General features: G+C 40.6%; 1 protein-coding gene across 1 annotated transcript in view; it reads left to right on the forward strand.

The window, feature by feature from the left end:
• Positions 1-4,064: 4,064 nt before the first annotated feature.
• The window catches only part of LOC134349575 (protein THEM6-like), a 41,304-nt gene continuing 27,901 nt past the window's right edge, over positions 4,065-17,467 (forward strand). Inside the window, exons 1-2 of the mRNA XM_063054105.1 lie at positions 4,065-6,219; positions 13,877-13,955. Of these exons, the coding sequence (XP_062910175.1) occupies positions 5,967-6,219; positions 13,877-13,955 (332 nt within the window). The 5' untranslated portion in view covers positions 4,065-5,966. The remainder of the gene's footprint in view (positions 6,220-13,876; positions 13,956-17,467) is intronic.

The following is a 17,467-nucleotide window of genomic DNA, read 5'->3' on the forward strand; positions in this document are numbered from 1 at the left end:
TGTGGCTTAGGCAGTAATCCTGAGATTATTACTCTGGAGGTCTGGCTTTTCAATTTTCATCCTAGCTCCCAGTAATCTTTCTTCAGGACCTTCTCTCTTTTTCTGTCTATGTCATTGGTACTTCTGTGAGAAAGCCACTTCCGAATCCATGCAGCCAAGTTTCCTTGGATCCTATGCCTTCTGACTTTCTGATTGAGTGTACCATGGAGAACTTAGTTGAATATCTTACTAAAATCCACACCCATCTACTGTTCTACTGTACCTTCATCAATGTGTCATTTCCTCAAGGAATTCAAATAGGCTCATGAGGTATAACCTGCCCCTCACAAAGCCATGGTGATTATCCCTACTCAGACTATATTTTGCCAAATGTACGTATACCCTGTCTCTATGAATCCTCACCAGTAGTTTGCCTACTACTGACATAAGACTCACTGGTCTAAAATTCGTAGGATTATTCCTACTACCTTTCCTGAACAAAGGAGTAATGTTTGCCACTTTCCAATCTTCCCATGGCCAGTGAAGATAAATAGATCATCGCCAAAGGCACAGCAATCTCTTCCCCTGCCTCCCGTGGTAACCTGGGGTACATCACATCTAACTATGGGGTCTTAACTATCCTAATAATTTTCAAAAGTTCACGGACATCCTCTTTCTTAATGTTGACTTGTTCCAGCATAACAGCCTGTTTTATGCTGTTCTCACATTCATCAAGACCTCTCTCACAACTGAATACTGAGCAAAGTATTCATTAAGGACCTCCACTATGTCCTCCAACTCCAGACATTTCTTTGTTCAAGCTTCAGAACAATGTGATAACAGGCACCAGCCTGTTCTCCTTGTGCACAAGTAAATTAAGTGTGATCGAGGAATGAGAGGCATGTTTTCAGAGGCCAGTTAATCAGTGACGACAGTTAAATGGAGTTGGCTAACCCTTGACTTTGTTATATGGGAGGATGGAGTTTAGCCCTGCGGGTAGTTCATTAGTCCTAAATCCTAGGCAACTCATATTTGAGCAAATGGCTGGGTCTGCTACTGGAACACAAGTTCCCCCTGTGTGGAGTAGTCAGAGTATGCCACACCTTTACCACCTTACCACGGTGGTAAAACAAGGAGGGTGCCTCAGCCGGGTTGGGTGTTGCAAGAGAACGCCGTGGGCTGGACTGGGTCTTGCGATTCCGTGAAGAAGAGGATGCCTTGGTCCAGGTTGGGTCCCAGGAGTGCACAAAAAAGAGGGTGCCTCAGGTTGGGTTGGGTCACACAAGTGCACAAAGAAATCACCTCCAGCCAGGTTAGGACATGCGAATGCACAAAACAAGAGGGTGCTTTGGGCTGGGTTGGGTCTTGTGAGAGCACAAAGAACAGTGTGAGTAAGAAAACGAATTCCAATGCGTATGTGAGTGAATGGTAGCGTGAGAATCCTTTGTCTCGGACCTCTAACGGGACTCCAGTCCCACAGATTTGTATATTATGAACCAGAAGGCATTAAGTATTTTGAGGAGTGAGATTCAGAAACAGTTAGATGAAAAGTTAGAGAAGGAAAAGTACCAGAAAGAACATATAAAGGTGCTAGTGTCTACCTCAGTGTTTACAAAGAAAGAACTGACACTAGATGCATGATATGGTGATTTAAATTTACCCTAAACTAAACCATCATTTTGTGTGTGTGTTACTAGTACAGTTACAGTGTGATGTATCAGAGGCTAATACACCCTAACAGACTAAAGCACACTGCGTGCAAAACTACAAAGGATGATGGTATAATTGAAAATAGGTGGTGTGTGCCAGGATTTCCAACATCAGCAGGTAAAGTAGCAGTGAACTCCTGACTGGCAAGAACTAATCCTGGTGCTGCTGTCAGGCCGTTTGATCATTTCCAAATGGATTCTATGCAGTTACCTAAATGTATGGGTTATAACTATGTACTTGTTATTTGTGTTTGCTTTCTAGATGGGTAGAAACTTATCCATCTTGTAGAAATGATGCTGTAACTTTCTTATATTTTTATTTTGAGACTCTATTCCTAGGTTTGTAATCCCTGAGAAGATCTCAAATGATAATGGCCCATACTCCACAGGCAAGGTAGTACAGGAATTTACAAAAGCCTTATGGTGTAAGCATTACTTAACCTGACTTTACCACCTACAACCTATCCGTTCAGTTCAAAGACAGAACAGGGCCCTAAGAAGCCAAATTTTGTGAGGAAACTGGGCTAAAGTGGCCAGAGGTGCTTCCACTGGCTCTCATGACAATACACCGTGCTTCTACACGAGGCAGCTCTGTAACACTCTGGTTGGGCCACACTTGGAGTACTGTGTCCAGTTCTGGTCACCTCACTATAGGAAGGATGTGGAAGCATTGGAAAGGGTACAGAGGAGATTTACCAGGATGCTGCCTGGTTTAGAGAGTATGCATTATGATCAGAGATTAAGGGAGCTAGGGCTTTACTCTTTGGAGAGAAGGAGGATGAGAGGAGACATGATAGAGGTATACAAGATAATAAGAGGAATAGATAGAGTGGACAGCCAGTGCCTCTTCCCCAGGGCACCACTGCTCAATACAAGGGGACATGGCTTTAAGGTAAGGGATGGGAAGTTCAAGGGGGATATTAGAGGAAGGTTTTTAATGCAGCGAGTGGTTGGTGCGTGGAATACACTGCCTGAGTCAGTGGTGGAGGCAGATACACTGGTGAAATTTAAGGGACTACTAGACAGGTATATGGAGGAATTTAAGGTGGGGGGGGGTTATATGGGAGGCAGGGTTTGAGGGTCGGCACAACAATGTGGGCCGAAGGTCCTGTACTGTGCTGTACTACTCTATGTTATATGTTCTTCCCTTTTGGTTAAACAGATGGACATCCATACTATGAGTGAAAGCATGCTGCAGTATTGTATTGCACTAATGCAAACTCTTAATCAACAACTGTTTGAAGCCCTGAAGCAGAGTGTCAGACCTACCAGAAAGAATATTGGGTACTGGCGAGATCCTACCGATGAAAGAGTTGCGTTTAGCCACAGTAGAAAGGCCCATTTTAAGTATTGCTAACCGCGTATACATGCTCCGAAGGTTCAGGGGAAGCACCAATGACCTTCCAAATCCCATCAACGGTACCTAATAAGCATGGCAGCCATTGTAATCAGAGGTACCCCCTTCAAAATGGGATCTTTGGCCTGAACCAAAGCCACTGAGGGTTTGTTGTTATTTGGCTTACAGTACCATATACTACCACTCGCCTGTGCTCTTTCTATATCCCACTGTGCGGGCCACCATTTAAGGTCTATTACAAAGACTAATCTTATCTCGATAATAGAACCCCAATCCGAGGACCTGTTAGACTGGCTTGTGAAAGCATCTATTGGGCCTCAGCACTGGAGAAATTGGCTAATGACACAACCTGAGTGCTACATGGCATGAGCCAGGCCATCAAAGATATTACCATCAAAAGGTGGCAATCTGTACCGTGTCGACTAGCACTAGACTTTTTCTTGGCTGAGAAGGTGGTACTTGAGCCAGCATTGCACATGCATCTCAGATATATCTGAGAACGTCACCAATTTAGCCTCACATATCAAATTAGGAATCAATAAGGTCAAGAGTTACATAGGACCTCATTATCACCTTGGAGGCCCTTGAACTGATTTCACTCACTGCTGGCAAGTTGGCGTAGCTCCATTATGCAGTGGGCAATGGAGGTGGTGGGCTATTCCTGTAAGTTGTGATATTTGTTTTTTTTCTCGAGCCTGAGATCCATCTGTGGGGTGATGGCCCTACAGAGTAGTCGTCTCCATTATGATCCAACAGCCAATGTCGCTGTTGAAAATGCCGCAGTGTTTCAGAAACTCTATACTATTGAAATTCAATAAGGTTTGTGTTCTTTACAGGACTAAGGGGACAATGGGGAGGTTATGGCAAGACAAGGGGCAGGTTAATTTACAGACAGTGCATGGTCAACAGTGATGAGAAAGTTCCTTGAGAGCACAGTTCCCATTTGCACATCATGGGACTGGAGCCATTAGACATAATAAGAAAAAATAAAGATGCAAACGAAAGATTCTAGGGTGACATTTACTGTTGGACAGCTGTTTTATTAATTAAGTATTAATGGCCTTTAACATGTAGATTCTATTGGCTATTAATAACTATTATTGCAGTGTGATTGATTATGGAAATACAGAATTTAAATATCCTCAAGATTATGAATTGGTCAATATCTATACCCAATTAGTCAATTTCAAGTTAAGTAAACATTTAATTTTCATTCAACCATGCATGAAAGAGCATTACTCCAGGGCCAAGGTGCAAAACATAATACCAACAGTCATACACAGCACAAAGCACATATAGCACAGATAAGATAGCAATCATTTATAAGATAGCAAGCACATAGGAGATAGCAGTAAAAATCTTTTCACACACAAAATATATATATAGTCTAAGTCCCTGAGTCCATGAATGTTGCAGCAGTCTGCAGTTGAACTCAATATAGCTTGTCTTCTGCTGAGCGAATACTTGGGGGGCAGCATCAACTCCAGCTTGGATGCTGTGCCACACCACCTCCAGCAAACGATTCAGATGCCTCTCTCCTGAGTGGTTGTAAACAGGCAACACTGCGGCTTTAGGCCTAGTCCTCAATTTCTGCATAAGGGTGGCATTTCTTTGTTCAAATTTCAGAACAGTATGTGTTTGAAAGGAAATAGGCCATTCTCTTTGTATGTAAACAAGCAAATGAAGTGTGATTGAGGAACGAGTGCAAGCTTGAAAAGCCCAGTTCTTTGGCGATGACAAGATGTTTAGAAATCAAATTACACCCATCAAATGGAACAATGGAAAATGCATTATCATATACAGTATTTTTGATAAGAAAATAAATCAGATGTTACTTTAGACATTGATTAATAAAGCTATAAAGATAAATTATTTACTAATACAAGTTTATAGTGGCAAACATTTTTGAAAGGATTACAATTGTATTAACTTACATAGATTGATTTGCAACTCCATGTAACATTTTTGAATATACACTTATGGATGCTTCATACAAAAGTACAGGTCAGATCAGATCCAATTAAAATGTAGTATTTCTCCATGTGTGCCAGTTTCATGCTATGAGGAGCTGATCTTCATGTCGACGATGGGGCAGAATGCAGCATCAATGCATATTTTGTTCTCTATGGAATTTGGATTGGATAATGGCAAGGAATGAAATGTTTAGAAATGGGTTATGTAGTAACTGAAAGCAGCAACCGGAGAGATATTTTCTCCGATGGACAAAAAGTAGTCAGTCATTAAAAGAGGAAATAAAAACTTAACAGAAATAGTAACTGGTAATTAAGAGTGCAAGAAAAGAAATTGATGGAATAAAGTACAGACCGATTAGAATAAGAAAGAAATGCCGAAGGGAAATTGATGGAGAAAGATTTTCAGTAGAAATACAAATTAATGTGGGAGACAGGTCTCATTGATTAGGATAAGCTTGAAGGTTGAATTAATGGAAATAAAAATCCAGTGCCTTCATTTTGATCCCCAAAGCTGATATTAAGGTCAACCAACATCATTTTACTTATAAATTGTTGAAAACTGTTAAAAGCTTAAAACTCGAGTCAGTTTTTAAAGAGGAACATATGTTGCAAATGCCAAAACGTCTTCCATCTGTAAAGTTCCCTTTCAGCCGATGATGCTTGATCCGCTGAGTGTATCGAGCATTTTCTGTTTTTACAGCAAATGTTACTTCTTTCCACGAGTTACTCGGGTGATTGCCGTGATTACAGTACTCACGGTTCGGCTGGGTTTATTTTCGGGTTGTCGAAGTGGGGATCGTGACGCGCTTTTTTTTTGACTGCAGTGACTGCCGCGCGGCCCGGCGTCGCGCACGGGACTCCGCACTGCGGACTTGGCGCGTGTCCGTGCCACTGCGGCGAAGAGTCCGCGCCCCCGCGGGCGCTCGCGAGCGAGCGGTAGGGGCGCGCATGGCATCTGCCGTCTGGTGGGGGCGGAGGGGCGGGAGTGGGGCTGATGCTGGGGATGACGCGCAGAGGGTGAAGCAGCAGATAGTCACCGGCTCCAAGACCAGCACCATGTGGCTCATAATGGCCGCGCTGTCTGTTCTGCTGCTGTTCGCCTTTTTCGACTTGTGGTATTTCATACGCATGTTGCTGGTATTACTGGTCGCTTCTTTCGAAACCCCGGTCAAGGATATTCTGAGGGAGCAGACAGTCCGGGGTAAGGAAGACTGTTCCTGAGGTGCTATCAGGCTCACTGCAGCCGGGGCGGGGGACGGTGCGGAAGCTGGGTCTCAGCTCACTTCCATTCATTTTCATTACCAACTACACGCAGCTCCGTCGGAGCTCAGTGACCCTGTTAACTTGCCACCTTTCATTATTTAGCTATTTGAAATCAGATGCTCTTCCTGCTGCCGGTTGTCTGGTTGCAGCGTTATCGCGATGACTGTAAATTCGTTAGGGCGGGTCAGGCAACATAAGTGGTTGAAACCTGGCCATCTCTAGGAATTGAAGCTGATGTAGATTTCCCCGGATTTTGTATTTTTTTTTGAGGAATTGCGTAATGCTGGCAAGGTCGTCCATATTTATCCTTACGAAAGTGGTGGTGAAGCTTCCAACCCTGAACTGCAGTCCTTCAGGTGAAGGCTTTCCTACATTGCTCTTGTTTAGGGAGTCCCATGATTTGTACCCGCTAATGATAAAGGATAGATGTTGCATTCCCAGAATCGGGTTTATGGCAGATTTAGAGAATCTATGATTGTTGGTGTTCCCTGCATCTACTGCCCTCTTCTTGTGGGGTTCTAAGTTGCCTTCAGAGTCGTCTAGCGCGCAACACCTGCCTTTTGTACACACTTCTGATCGTAGTCATTGATGAATTGGGTACCAGTAAAGTGGGCAGCTTCTAGACGCTATGAAGTTTCTTCAGTTACTGAGTGCACTGATACTAACAAGTCAAGAGTATCTGCTCTTTTGAAGTTGGCTTCATCCGTAAGCCATTTAAGTAGTAGAAAGACTCGGGTATCAGCAGGTGGAGTCACTTGCCACAGGATAGCCATTTTCTGATCTGCTTTTACAACAATGCAATTTACTGCATCTCGGTACATGCGACATAAAACCAATTGCGAGTTGTCTTGTTCTTCCAATGGAGTTTCTAGTCAAAAGTGACACCCTCCCCCCCCCAACTAGTTGACAATGGAAAGTCTAGAATGGGAATGTTTATGATAAATGGGCCTTGAGCTTTGACGATGTTGAGTGTATCATTCAAAAGTGCTAAGCTTGAGTCAAGACAAGTTTAACAATCTATATAGTTTTCTATTTTCATGACACTCTATATCAAGTATCTGTATAGGCACTAATTCCAGATAGGACATAAATCCTGCTCCATCTGGTATGTATGCCTCTCAGTGCACTCTCTTTAGGGTGATTATGCTGTATCATCCTACACTAGTTCAATCCCCTCCTGAAGTCAATAATTAGTGAGTAAGTCACTACTTTGATCAGTAGGTTTTCCTTCCAATCAAGGAGGAACTATTTCCAGCTAACAAAGCAGATCAAAGTTATACTTTTAAACAAAACTCATTTAATTCTGAGGAATTTTTGACAGATTCAAAAAAATTCCAAACACAATTACAATCCCTACAAAGTAGGTAGACATACTAGTGGGTTGCAGGCAAATGAATCACCTATCACAAGACCACAGAGTGACTTCTATGTCATCTCCCTATCACTTCTACCAACCGTGACTTCCTTCTAACATGTATGTTGTTTTTCTGTTGGTTGACATAATCTGTATGTGATGTTTCACAAGTACATTTATCAGGTCGAGTGAATGGAGATCAACATGTACCCTCCTCTTTAGGTCATAATTGAACGAGGCCTATGTAGAACCCAATGTTTTTCTTGATTAAAAGGGTGAGCAAAGTATACTGTCTAGAAGCTTAACGTATTGAACAACTAACATCTTGAACCATGGACAGTTCCTGCTGCTGAATTTTAAAAGCTAAGTTTAGCAGTAAGTTTGAAAAGCAGTAAGTGGGTTTGAAAAATGATATATCCATCCCAGCATATCAGGCAGAACATAGCCAGGGTCAACCAGCTGAAAGATGTATAGCCCTGGCAGCACTGTTTCTGCCACTGTAGAAAAACATACTCATTCTCTACAGCGTAATGGTAAGCAACTAGAGATGTTTCCATTATATTTTGTTTTTGCAGCTCCATGTCTGAATGACTCTCTTTAAAAATAGTTAAGATGATAAGTTTATATTTGAGTCCATTTGGCTGTACCTTTAAATTGTATGGCTAACTGCAACATATACAATCTGAAGAATAGTGGTCCTCATTAATGCTAATTGTTTTACATCAAGAATTGGGAGAAGGGCAACTTGCTTTTTAAATGACAATTGTATTTAGTAGCTCCAGAAACCTGGGTTTGGTCCTGACCTCAGGTGCAGTCAAATGTAGAACTTGCATGTTGTTTATGTGACCATGCAAATTTTTGTTGAGTATTCCAGTCTCCAAAGATACTCTAGTAGGTAATTACTTGCTGCAGCTCACCCGTCGTGTAGGTAAATGGCAAAAGAATCGCGAGCTGATGTAGCAGAGAATAAATTATGCAATGAAATGTGTGGGGGTGGGGAATTGCTCTGCTGGAAGTTGGCAGGGGCTAAATTGCCCAAATATCCTCCTGTGTTGTAGAAATATATTACTAATCATAGGAACATATTAAGGAATGTTTGAGGGGAAAACAATAGTATTTCAATTTTAACTCCTTCCTTTACATGCTTGTTGACTGCCTATGTTGTTTGATTTTCATGTTGTATAGTAAAATAGCAGAAATTTAAGGATGCAATAAATCTCTGCTGATCTGGCCAGCTCAGGACTTTGGTGCCAAACATGCAGATTTTCTGGACTATTGGACATTGTCCCATTTAATACTTCAACACACTTTTAATTCAATTTGTTATTAGATGTTGCACATCAGTATAAGTAGGTTTCCAGTGCAGTTGGTAAGTTTAAAGGGAACACTGAGATCAGAACCTGAGAGTTTGAAAGGAGTGCAGAGCCAGGATCCTGGAGTGTTAGAGCTCTTGAACCAGCACCGAATGAGCCATCGGAATTTCAGCACATTTGACAGCTCTAGGACTGTGGAACAGCTCCAATTCTACGGGTGATAATCCCACTGTGGGAAATGCAGACTCTGTAATGTGAGGCAGGAGCTGCTGAATGAGATGGGCAGTTTGGGAGATGATGTCTTCCTCCTCAATACTAAGAGCTTCTGCATGCTCCTGACAAATGGACTCCAGGTTCTCTACAGCATCCCACATGTTGCTTCTCCATTTTGAGCAATCATTGGACAGGGGTTCCTGCACATTTGTGGAGATGTTACACTCTCTTGAGAGTACACTGAGAACATCTCTGAATTGTATTCTCTCCATCGGGTGAACTTTGCCATGATGGACCTCTGAATAGAGTGCTAATTTGGGGAGTGTGGTTTCAGGCCTGGCCATTAGAGCCTTGATACTCAGAATACTGGATTAGCAGAGGATAGTGACTTTGGTTTTCTTGGTTTTGCCAGTAGATTTAGAGATTTTGCACAGGCAGCATTAGTAGTTTGAAGTTCTGAGGTCCCAGTCTCAGAACTATACAGGAGGTTGGGATTATCTGTCTAGTAACCAGAAACACTTACAGTGTTTAAGATCTTGATCTTAATGCGGACTCCTGTCAAGCAACACTGTGCTATTTCTCCAACGCTTCGTAACCTCTCTTGCCATAATGTTGCATCTGAGCCCCAATATAGGTAACCTCACATTATGGGGAATAGTGATGAGGTATGTGGTTTTCCAAGAAAAAGGTCCATAATCGCATTTTTCTGTCATGTAAATCCATGTCTGCAGTGCATGTCTCAAGAAATGCATTTCAAAAATAAATTTCTGTATTTTTTTGGCATAAGTTCCATGGAAGTGACTTTAATTCCATATCTCAAATTTTAGCTGGTGATTTTTGAATTCTGTAAGAGTGTATTTTTGTTACTTGGCCGTATTGTGGGGATTCCATGTGTTCTTCCTGCTGGAGTGGAACTGATTTACAGGGCTGATGTTCAACTTGGGTCACTTCCAACCCAGAATCTTCAATCTTCAATCTTATTCATCAACTTAGAAGTATGGAAACAGTGTGTGTTTGAGTGTACACTCAGAATCAGACCCTCAAGTTGTCAATTTATTTGTACAATAGACCTTGCACGAAACATTTGCGAAACAAAGACACTCTATCAACGTGACCCACCCTCATGAGACCCTGGAAAATGTAGACATTCCCATATCTTGGGAGCATTTTTTAAATAAAGGCAGACACTGATGTTGAAATTTGCCATCCATCTGGTGTGTGATATATTTTGTTCTTGCCGAGGTTAGCCTCGGTTAAAATATAGCCATCTAAAAGAGCTTTATTTGCTTGTAGTATCAAATGACAATGAAGGGTCTATACACAACGAATAATACTTTGAACAATGAACATGCATGTTGGTCACATGTTGAAAGTTTGAGCCAATAATGATGGATGTACTGTATGCATAAATGATGTGATCTTGGCTTTGATTTATAGCCTGTTTTGAGTCAACCATTTGTAACTGGAGTGCCTTTTGAGAAGATAGATTTGCCTCAGTATTCTCGTTGAAATTGGAATGAAACCTTTGTTCTTGCCAGAAATGGCCTGTTGGTAGGTCTTAAGACTGTTTACCACTCAAGTTTCATTGTGTTTTTGTGGATTTTTGGAGACAGTCAATATGGTTTCGTAAATGGGTTATCTTTAAAGATCTGAGGCGCAAAGTAGAGAAACAAATTTTCCTATTGTAGACAAAGCCACTGAAAAGCAATAAGTTAGCACATTTAAGATAACAGTGTGATTACTCAAGTTGAGTAAGATGTTCTAAGGGGTTGTCAGTTGTTGGGTCCTCATGTGGCTGTAGAGTCCAGTCGGTGATCCATATATTCTGGTGCAGTGTGGACATGAATGAGTGGTTGGCCCTTTTGGCTGTTCGTTCTTTCACAGCTGCCGGTTGCTCTCTGAGGCACAGCAGAGGTCGCTCCCTCTTGAAAAGATTTCCTCCAAGTACATCTTTTGAGTGTAGCATCTTTGCAGTTTTTAGATGTAATGTTGAATTTCCTCAGACTGATTTTGATGTTATCTTTGAAGTGTTTCCTTTGCCCACCAGGGGCTGGCTGACCGACCTTCAACTGAAGGTAAAGGATCTGTTTGGGGAGATGAGTTAGGCATCCAAATGACTTGACCCATCCGTCGGAGTTGGAGTTGCTTTATTATGGTGGAGATGCTGTTCATGTTGGCTTCTTCCAGTATGCTGGCATTAGTGCATCTGTACTTCCAGCTGTACCTCAATCTTTCATAAGGTTCTTTGGTATTGTTTCAGGGCTTTCAGGTGCCTTTTGTAGGTTGTCCATGATTCAGCTCTGTACTGTAATGTAGGCAGGACATCTGCTCTATAGACCAAGAGTTTTGTTTGGACCTGTAGGTCGCAGTCTTCAAAAACTCTTTTTTCTTACTCTTGTATAGGCTCCACCAGTGCTACTCAGGCAGTGGCTGATCTCTGGGTCGAAGTCTGCTTTTGAGAAGAGAACGCTGCCATTAGGGAAAGTGGCCTGCATTTTCAAGGGCAATACCATCAATTTTAATGGAGGGCTGGATGAATGGCTGGTTGGGTGGGAGCTGATATAGGACCTGTGTCTTTTTTATATTCAAAAGAAGAGTCAGGGCTCTATATGCCTTGGCAAAGACATTCAGGATACATTGGAGGTCTTCATCAGCATGTGCTGTAATGGCGTTGTCATCCACATACTGAAGCTTCATGATAGTCGTGGTGCTGATCTTGTTCTTGACCTTGAACTGGATGAGGCTGAAAGGCCTGTTGTCCATTCTCTACACAACTGGGATTCCCTGATTCAGGTTGTGTCTAATGAGGTGGGGCAATAAAAATGGCAAATAGGGTAGATGCAATGATGCAGTCTTTTTGACTCCTGTTTTGACAGTAAAGGGTTCTGATTCAGCGTCACTATTGCTGAGTGTTGTGGTTGATGTGTCATCATGCAGTAGCCTTAATAATTGGTGAGTACTTGTTAGGGCAGTCAAGTCTTGATAGTATACACCAGTGACGGTCTCCTATATCAAATGCCTTTGTCAAATCTATGAAAGCTAAGTACAAGGGTTGCACGGCATTTTTCCTGTGAAGATCATGTCAGTGAACATCATGTACCTGTAGATGTGCTGAAACCATACTGCGACTCATGGAGTACTTCTTCAAATAGTTGCAGGAGCTGGTTGACGAGGGTACGTGCAAGTACTTTGCCTGTTGTTGATAGGAGGGAGCTGCCTCTCTAATTACCTCAATCTGCCTTGTCTCCCTTCTTGAATATGGTCACTATTGGAGCATCTCTGAGCTCTGATTGCATTACTTTGGATATTTAAGGTAATTAGGTATAAATAATTAGGTGCACCCCAGAATCAATGTTGGTCCCTCTTTTGTTCCCATTGTATAAATAACTTGAGGTTTGCCTCTGGAAGTCTGATCTCATTGTACCTTGCTTTGCTGATTTATTACCTATCTGAGACTTTCAGCGTTTAATCAATAGTCGAAGGCTATCCTGGCCTTCACTAACAGTTCTGATATTTTATTTTTGCTTTTTGTAATACTCTAAAGACATGATAACTAATCCGTTCCTCCCTCCCTCCCTCTGAGCTGCACCGCCCAGTAACCCCCAACAACCCCAATTTAACTCTAACCTAATCACGGGACAATTTACAATGACTAATTAACCTACCTGGTATGTCTTTGGACTGTGGGAGGAAGCAGGAACACCTGGAGAAAACCTGTGATTCCCACGGGGAGGATGTATAGAGGATGCTGGGATTGAACTCTGAATTCTGATGTTCTGAGCTGTAATAGTATTGCACTAACCGGTAAGCTATTGTGGCAAGTGAAAGATATAGATACAATCCTGTAAATGATAAATGTTATTCAACCTATTTACATAATTGTGCTCCTAAGAGAATTTGTTATTTTAAAGGGAAAGTTTAAAATTGGCAGTGATGCTGAAAGCAATCTGACAGGGTATATGATTTTTTCAGATAACTTGCATGTTAGTTTTATCTATTATATAAGCGTTATGACATGGTTCCATAATGCAAAATATATAGCAATTTTAAATTTAGCAATGTCTGGAACAAGCACCATTTTATGCAAAGAATAAGGTGGAGTTCTCCAAGTGGATTCTTGTATTGTGCTGGTAACTTGACTATGGAGATAACATGTCTGGGATTGTAATTGTCTTATACAAAATGCGAGAACTATAATCAGCTTGTGAAACAGAAGGTCATTCAGGATTTTCTAAATACACCCGGTGTTAATATCTTCCTGTTAGACTGCAGGAGTCAATCACTTAGCTTAGCTTGTTAAATTTGAAATGTGTATGATCTACAGAATAAACCAAGACTTAACATCAAGATAAAAAATCTGCAGATAATGGAAATCTAAAATAAAAACAAAATGTTGAAAGCACTCGGCAGGTCAGGCAGCATCATGGAGAAAAAGAAACGTGTCACAATTGGGAAAGAGAGAAGACAAATTTTCAGTTGCAGAGAAAATGAGGTAGCGATGTAGAACAAAAATATCTATGGTAAGGTGAGACTGAAAGGGTATCACAAAAGGTCATATCAAAAGGGATTAATTAGATGTTTATCAAGTAGTTTTAAGTTACTTAAAGTGTAATTTTCATACTTCTATTTTTTATTGGAAGCTTTTAAATAGCTATTCAAACAATTTAATTAGATGATTTCCTAAAGACATATTTATTCTACTATCTGCATTCTAGGCATTGTGCTTTTCCAAGACATCGACTTCCTGGGCCACATGAATAATGCACGATATTTGCGGGAGTGTGATTTTGCCAGGTAATTATTCTTCATACTATATTAATTAGGTTTGCATCAGAAATGGGCACAGAAAATTTCGATAGTTCCAAACGATGCAAATCTCATCTGCTTTTTAGATGAGGAAAATTATCCTGGAAAATCCTTTGATTGTTGGATCCATGCCCTTCCATGCTGGAGGATGGATACAGAATTTTGTATTGAAAAAAAAACTTTAAATATTTGTGAAGTGTAGGAAATATTCTTTGTATAATAAAACCTGTTTGCTGCCTGTCAGCAAGATCGTATTTTGTTGAAACAATCTTAGAATAGTATGGGTTTTGTCACCTAAGTAATAAATCATTCTATCTGATTAATTTTTTATTTCTAGAAACAAATACTTTGGAGAAAACTGCAGAAGAAGTTTAATTGTTTAATTGTTGAAATTACTGGTAATTCAAATACCTACCTTGATTTTCTCCTGAGATCCCCACAGTCATAAGCCAATCCTCCCACCTTTTCAGTCTGCTTCCTGTGATGTCAAGAAACGGCTGAGAGCACTGGATACAGCAAAAGTTACGAGTCGACATTTTAACTTTTGTAATGAAAAACTGCACTCCAGAAGTATTTGTCTCGAGCAAAATGCCAGGTGATGATGTCAAGACTGGGATGTAGTGGACAGTGAGGAAGGCCATTGTGGCTTTCAGAAGGATCTGGATCAGCTGGAAAAATAGGCTGAAAAATAGCAGATGGAATTTAATGCAGACAAGTGTGAAGTTTTGCACTTCAGTAGGACCAACCAGAATAGGTCTTACACGGTGAACGGTAGAACAATGAGATCCATAGTCCATAGTCATTGAAAATGACATCGCAGTAGATGGGGTCATAAAGAAAGCTTTTGGCACATTGGCCTTCGTAAGTCAATGTATTGAGTACAGGAGATGAGATATACAACTTCAACATAATAACACACTAATGAGACCTAATTTGGAGTACTATGAGCAGTTTTGGTCACCTACCTATAGGAAAGATGTAAACAAGGTTGAAAGAGTGCAGAGAAATTTTACAAAGATAATGCAGGCCTGGAGGACCTGAGTTATAAGGGAAGATTGAATAGGTTAGAACTGTATTCTTCAGAATGTAGGAGACTGAGGGGAAATTTGATAGAGGTATACAAAATTATGAGGGTATAGATAGGGTAAATGCAGGCTTTTTCCTCTGAGGTTGGGTGTGACTACAACCAGAGGTCATGAGTTAAGGGTGAAAGGTAACAAGTTTAAAGGGGAACATGAGGGGAAATTTCATTCAGTGTGTGGAATGAGCTGCCAGCACAAGTAGTGCATTCGAGCTCAAGTTCGATGTTTAAGAGAAGTTTTGATACATACATGGATAGTAGGGGTATGGAAGGCTGTCATCCCAGTACAAGTCAGTGGCAGTAGGCAGTCTAAATGGTTTTGGCATAGACTAGATGGGCCAAAGGGCCTGCTTCTGTGCTTTACTTCTCTATGACTCGTGCCTTCAGTTCTGATTTCTATCTCCTACTCTTTATCCTTGTTCACCTGGTCATTTGCATGGTCAGTTCTTCATGTTCTTAGTTCCTTTGGCCACCTATGGCACAAGTGTGGCTTTTATCATGATACACAGGTTTATGTTACTAGGCTTCAATGTAGCCAATTAGATTTGGATGGCAATGTTTATCAGTTTGCTGTTTCCTTGTGAACTGTAATTTGCCCTTCAGGTAAATTCTGCATTTTTTATAAATAAGTTCATTTTTCCCAGCTTAACAGTTTTGGAGAACAATTCCTGTTCTTCAATTGCATTTGTCACTTACTACTTAAGACAAACCCGCTTGCACTGCCCCTCGTCAGCCGAGATTGAATCTGCTCCACCCCATATAATTTTAATCAGTCTACATACTTGGTTTTCTGTCAAGTCTTTGTCTAATTTTCATAAGATTTCAAGTTCAATGTTAAGCTTCCAACACATTTAGATGTTTTGTAATGTTACTGATTTCACTGATTGGCATTGAAAATAACATATGAATGGGCAGGGAATGGAGGGACAATAAAAATCAAAAGTGGACAGATTTTTTTGTATTCAAGGTTTCACTTTTGGAAAATTAGATCAGAAGCTCAAAGAATGAAACAGGGCAAGCAGATGACTTTTAATTTTTTAATCAGGTTATAGGAAATAAAAGTACAGAAGCAATCCCCAGTACGTCCTCTTAATCTGCTAATCTGTTAATGTAGCAGTTCAGCAAATAGGAAAGTCAGTCAGAGAAACTATGCTTGCAAAGCCCGGGACTTTGCAAATAAGGGAAAAATCCCAAGTTCCACAGCGGCAGAAATTTTACTCAGGCATCCGGGGGCCTACTGCTAATTTAGCAAAGAGACCTACCTATCAATCAGTGCAAAATCTATTTGTGCCGTATTTCTTCTTAATGGTGGATGGCAGAATTTCAGTTCCTTTTTGAATTGTAATTTGGCCTTCCAGCAGATTCTGCAATATTTGTAATTTTGTAATACTGTAATTTTTATTTTCAAGATTTTTTTTTGCTTAACCACTTGGGGATCAGAAGAGTACCATTTTCCAGCTCTGGCGCATATTCTACCAAATAAATCTCAGGTCATCCAGACTTGGAAATGTATTATTGTTGCTTCATCACTGGGTTTAAATCTGTGAAATCCTTGCCCAATGTCACTGTAGGAAAATCTTCAGCGATTTATGTAGATTGCTGAGCACTATCTGTTCCAGAGCATTTGGTGATGGGTATTAAATGCAGTTCTTGCCAGTAATGTCTACCTCCCAAAAAAGAAATTCATTGAGTATTGTATAGCTTCTTGTTAGCTGTAAAAAATTAGGGCAGTTATCAACATTTGTCTTAAAACTGCTCATAAAATAGCACAGGATAAGTAAGGTATTACAGAAGCGATCTTCTTTCCTTTCTGTGGAGTATAATTTGGAACACTTCATCTTGATCAATGGTCTTCCATGCTGGAGGGTAGATACAGAATTCTGTATCGGAAAAAATGTTTTAATATTTGTGAAGTGTATATTTGGGAAGTACTCCTTGTATAATAACAAAACCTGTTTGCTGCCTGTCAACAAAATATTAATACCCATTTCTTGAAACAATCTCAGAATAGTTTGGGTTTTGTCACATAAGGGATAAATCATTCAGGCTGGCATTCTTCATCTTGGGGGTGGGAGAGGGGTTTCTTACAGTAAAAGTTGCTTTTCACTAAGTTTTACGAAATAGCAGCTATTCCTTAAAGACTGATTTTATTAAAAATTTTTATTACAAAAGAAATAGGGTATGCTGTGACTAAATATGTATGCAACTCTAAATGCTCAAATTAAAAGTGTTTGGAAGAATGGTGCCTTTTATTTGTTGGTCCCACTCTAAAAGAGAACCATTTTTTGCTACTTTGTGTGTCTTAAGTAAGAGTTTTGCAATGGGTGTTTTAATTGTTTTTCTTTTAAGTTTTACCACCTGGTGACAAATCAGTGAGTTCACCTGATGTCAATAGGAGAATGCTTCAGTCATTCCATAG

The sequence above is a fragment of the Mobula hypostoma genome, chromosome 7 (genome assembly GCF_963921235.1).
Source record: "Mobula hypostoma chromosome 7, sMobHyp1.1, whole genome shotgun sequence".
Lineage (NCBI taxonomy): Eukaryota > Metazoa > Chordata > Chondrichthyes > Myliobatiformes > Myliobatidae > Mobula > Mobula hypostoma.